At 37.0% G+C, this 4878-nt stretch overlaps 1 protein-coding gene across 1 annotated transcript; it reads right to left on the bottom strand.

The window, feature by feature from the left end:
- Window positions 1–1466: 1466 nt before the first annotated feature.
- On the bottom strand, window positions 1467–3553 carry LOC103040487 (dexamethasone-induced Ras-related protein 1). The gene is made up of 2 exons (XM_015602487.3): window positions 3095–3553; window positions 1467–2627 (listed from the first exon to the last, which is right to left on the bottom strand). Exons 1-2 carry the CDS (start codon window positions 3363–3365, stop codon window positions 2101–2103), a joined length of 798 nt encoding a protein of 265 aa, XP_015457973.2. The 5' UTR covers window positions 3366–3553; the 3' UTR covers window positions 1467–2100.
- Window positions 3554–4878: the final 1325 nt, after the last annotated feature.

Raw genomic sequence — 4878 nt, 5'->3', positions numbered from 1 at the left:
AGTGTTTGCAGGGCCACACACGATGTTATCCTGTAGACACAATGACAATCAACATTTTATACAATATTTTGTGTTTACCCTAAATTTTAGTCTTTATATCATATGTATACATGTATTCACAGTAGATGCTATAGGCAAATTTACCACACTTTAGTCTTAAAGCTTGCGTATTTGTATCATTTACTGTTTTAGTTTTTCACTGTTTTAATGAGGCTCTGACTGTAGATAAGAGCATCTGCAGGTGAAGAAAGGCTATTTTCTTGTAGCTGTTGTCTGATTTGTTTGTAAGAGAAACAGGCCTCTGTGTAACGCCATATTTACACCCCAGGGAAACAGGAAGTGATGAATTACTAATTAAAGGTTCCTAGATACTTTGTTCCACTTTATGAACTACAGTAGAAATTACACAAATGGTTTGAATACATTTTTTTCCAAGAAATTGTTAAGGGTGTCAATCATTGTGGATGTAAAATATATGTTATTATAGTTTATATTAGCAATAAAGTAATTATAAATGTCTACAGTGGTGTAAAAGAGAAGTTTTTGGTATTTGTGCCTTACTTCAGTTTATCTTAAACTACTTATAAATCTGAAAAATATAACCCGAGTAAATATATATGATTATTTTATTTATTAAGGGAAAACTAAATATCCAAACTAATCTAGCCCTGTGTGGAAAAGTGTTTGTCCCCCTATAATTTAACCGTGATTAATTCACTACTAACCGCAACCAGACCTGAATATGAGACAAAATATCAACATTTTAGCTTTTATTCCATGTATTTATGTTTTTGCCTGTATTTTGACCAGTAGAAATGAAATGATAATTGCAGATATGTACAATAATTTACAATTTGGAGTTTTTAGACGTTATTTGTATCTAAAACTGGGGTTTTACCTGTCAGAATTAGAGTGGTAATGTTTGGTAATTATAGATATCTATAGGTTACTAGTGTTACTAGTGTAAAATGCAATTATAGATAAGAGAAAGAAAGAAATTCAAAGTAAATCAGAAGGAACATGTGAGATCGATCTAAGATAGATTTTATTTTATTATAAATAATTAAATTCAATTTAATTAGCAGTTTAACTGACACAAAAACATTGATTCAACTGGTTTAAAAATGGTTTAAAATTATATTATTATTCTATGCTATGTGATTATTATAGCCTCCCAATAAAAATCTATGTATAATGCAAATTATAATATTTTTTTTGCATTCCCTGTTTTTTTTTAATTGAATTAAGTTCTGAAATTACATTACATTAGTTTGTGTTTAGTGTTTAACCCTTTAGACCAAACAATGCTGTTCTTCACTCTCAGAACTACATCAGTAAATAATAATAATAATAATTATAGGTCCTACAATGGAACCCTGTGGAACTCCATACTTTTAGCAGGTCATACTTGTCATAATGTTTTAGTTTGTCAACTCAAGCAAATAAAAGAAGAGAAGAAGGGATGATTCAGTTACAAATATTTTATTTCCAATGTATTTTCTTATAATAAAATTAAACTTAGAAGAATAAATATACATTCATATCATTCATCATCATTTGTTCACAATGCCACAGACTTTTTTTTTTTTAAACATTAATCTTATAAAATAGGCTATAACAAAATGTAAACAAGTTTTTCTTTTTTTTTTCCTTTTAAAGTGTCACATCTGTCTCACATCTCAGTCAGGTAGAAACTCCACATCTCCTTGGCGGAGGGAGACAGTCTGTCCGTTTTTATTTTTATTCTTATTTTTACATTTTTCTATTTTGCTTCTTTTGCTTTTTACAGCAAACTTCAAGCTTTTATAATGTTCATGTTTCTTCAGAGAGTTCTTCATCTTTCTCTCTTTCTCTCTCTTTCTCTCTTTCTTTCTCTTTTCCTGTATCTCTCAGTGTCTCTCGCCCACAAGAGGCTGAGTCGCCCACAGCAGCCGAACCTCGTAACGCCGTACTCGTACTGTGCATGTCTTTGGCTGCGTTTAAGGAACTGCAGGCAGCTGCCACTAAAAACTGGCGAAGCAGGCTGGCAGGTCCAGTGCAGGGTTCCTTTCTTCACCTCACAAAAGGGGGTGCGTGGATACTCTTGGTCCTCCACTTCCGTCAGCAGATCACGCACCGGTCCTTACCGGCCTGGTTGCCCCCCACGGCCTTCTCCTTGATGTACATGAGGTCGCTGTGCACGCTCGGCCGCCGGGCGAACGGCGCCACGATGCCGTACGCGTCCCCGCCCTCCCTGAACTTCTTCTGGCGGAGGGACTTGCGGCGCAGGACGTCGCCGTACTGCAGGGACACCTTGCGGTGGCGGTCGGGGCTCATCTCGTCGGGCAGCTTGGCCATGGAGAAGAGGGCGTGGAACATGAGGTCGACGTTGGTGTTGCGCTTGGCCGAGACCTCGAAGTAGGCGCAGGGCTCGCCGCCCGCCAGCAGCTGCTCGATCTCTTCGTCCGTGACCTCGCGGCTCAGCTCGCGGTCGCACTTGTTGCCGCAGATGACCAGCGGCACATCCACGTTCTCTTTGGTCTTGTTTTTGAGGCACGACTTGGTCTCAAAGATCTGGCGCTTGAGGCGCTGAACCTCCTGGAAGGAGTCGCGGTTGTCGAGACTGAACACCAGAATGAAGACATCGCCTGAGGAACAAATAAAAGAAAAAAATGCTTTTAGTTAATATGATCGTGCATTTGTTATATCACTACAATACTCATTTTTTTGCAGTAGTACTGTAGTATTTCATAAGGATGCATTGATTTTTTTTGCAACTGAAATTAGTATGCAGTATTTAAATGTTCTATTTTTAATTGTGGTTTTCAGTTGCACTCCTTGAATAGTTTAAAATGTAAAGCAAAAATGCATAAACACTCAGTACAGCTGATTCATGCATTAGTAAAAAAAAAATAAAAATAAGAAAGAAATAATCTGCAAAAAAAATAATTTCAATGCATCCCTATTTTTTTTGCATGCACATGCAACTAATAAAAAGTTAATGTGCTTAAGTTGCTGCTAGAGATCAAGAAATTGATCATAGTCTAGCCTATTTTGCATTGAGATTTTTGCACTGAATAGACAGGACTAAAAGAGTTTTATTCTCCAATCTCACCTGTTAGAATTGAGAGTCTCCTCATTGCAGGGAAAGGATGGTTTCCAGACGTGTCCAGGATGTCCAGCTGGTACACGTCCCCTCGGATGCTGTAGAATTTCCTGTGAAAGTCCTCGATGGTGGGCGTGTACTGGTCGTCGAAGCGCTCGTTGAGGAAGCGCGAGACGATGGCGGTCTTGCCCACTTTGGTGGAGCCCAGGATGACCATCCGGTGGCAGTTCTTGGCTGGGATGTCGAACTCGTTCTCGGAGGGTGACATCTTCTTAATCATGGTTGCAGCAGGTCCAGGTGAGGTTGTTTCAATAAAAATCCACAGGTAGAAGTGTGTATGTAAAATATATATCAGTATATATATACACAAATATATATGTGTGTATATATATGTATAAGTTAAGAGAGTGAGGTCAGATCTCCTTTTCCTGCTCCTTCAGCTCTTTTTCTCTTGCAGACTGCCGCTATTCTGTGAGGCACGCTGGAGATGCGGCACCTTATATAGTGGTCGCGCTCGGTTGGTCCACGCCCCCTTCAGCGTGTCACCGCTGCCTGAAAACGGGTGTGATTTAGCGTCACCTTATTTCCCACCCGTTTTCAGGCAACCCAGCCTTATCATTCTCCCTTTCTCAGAGCTCAAAGCAGCGACTGGCCAATAGCGTGCCGTTGGGGGCGGGGCTTGTTTTTCTGAATATGGGTTGTGAAAAAAAAGAAAACAGCACTATTAGGTTTGGCTCTGTGCGTCAGTCCTGTTCCACACTGCTGCTGGTGTGCGTGCAATGCTGCCATCCAAGAAGAAACGTCTCCAATCAAAGGTCAATTATCTGTTATTAGGCTGTAATATACAGTAATAACGCTGAGAGCAGTGTATCAGCACAGACTGGAATGTTCAGAGCTGTGATAATAATAAGCATACGCAATTTTTGCGCAATTTTCCCTCCTATTAAATGCATTTTATCACATTGTGCCAGCACAGGATGCACAAACAGCTGGCAAAACAGCTGTAAATGTACATCATCAACTTCAGATTGCAAACTATTAATTGAATAAATGTTATTAGTTTGGTTGCACTGCATATTTTACTGTTAATAAAATTATAAAATTACCTTAAACAGCTTTAAAACTAAATTATTTTAACATTTTCTCAAAGCCATGTTGGTTATTGTTAAAAAGCTGACATTAAATTAACGTTCATTCAAAGGCTTTATAATAATAACAATAATAATAATAAAAACAACTAATATTTTTTAAGTGTAATAAGTCCCTTTCTACACTGTGAAAACACAGTTCAATATAAAAAAAATAAATAAATAAAATACAATTCAGAGATAATGTACACAAACTTTAATACAAACAATGCATAACGTTAATGCAATGTTGCATCAATTAGTATTAGCATTTGGGGAAAAAAGAAAAAAACATTTTGACATCATTAATATTAATGAATACAACAAATTCAAACAAATGCATCATGCATACTCAGTGTTTCTTTTCTCTCAGTATGTATCTTTTTCTTTTATATCTTTTATATAAGAAACATGGAAATTATAATAATAAATGTATGCAGTGCTGCATAAATAAAGATAGATAAGTCGATATGTTTATATAGTAAATATCTGTATGTTTATAACTGTGCATCCAGGTAACATACTGTATTTATAACCCATTTCTACACAAATAAATTAATTGGATATCTATTCCTACCCTAAATTACTTTTTTTGCTTTGGTTACTCTCTATATATTTGTACATGTATTTAGGTGTGCTTTTCCTTTTGTGTTTGTGAACACCTTG

Source organism: Astyanax mexicanus, chromosome 19 (genome assembly GCF_023375975.1).
Source record: "Astyanax mexicanus isolate ESR-SI-001 chromosome 19, AstMex3_surface, whole genome shotgun sequence".
Taxonomy (NCBI): Eukaryota; Metazoa; Chordata; class Actinopteri; order Characiformes; family Acestrorhamphidae; genus Astyanax; species Astyanax mexicanus.
This window is presented reverse-complemented; position numbering and strand designations above follow the sequence as displayed.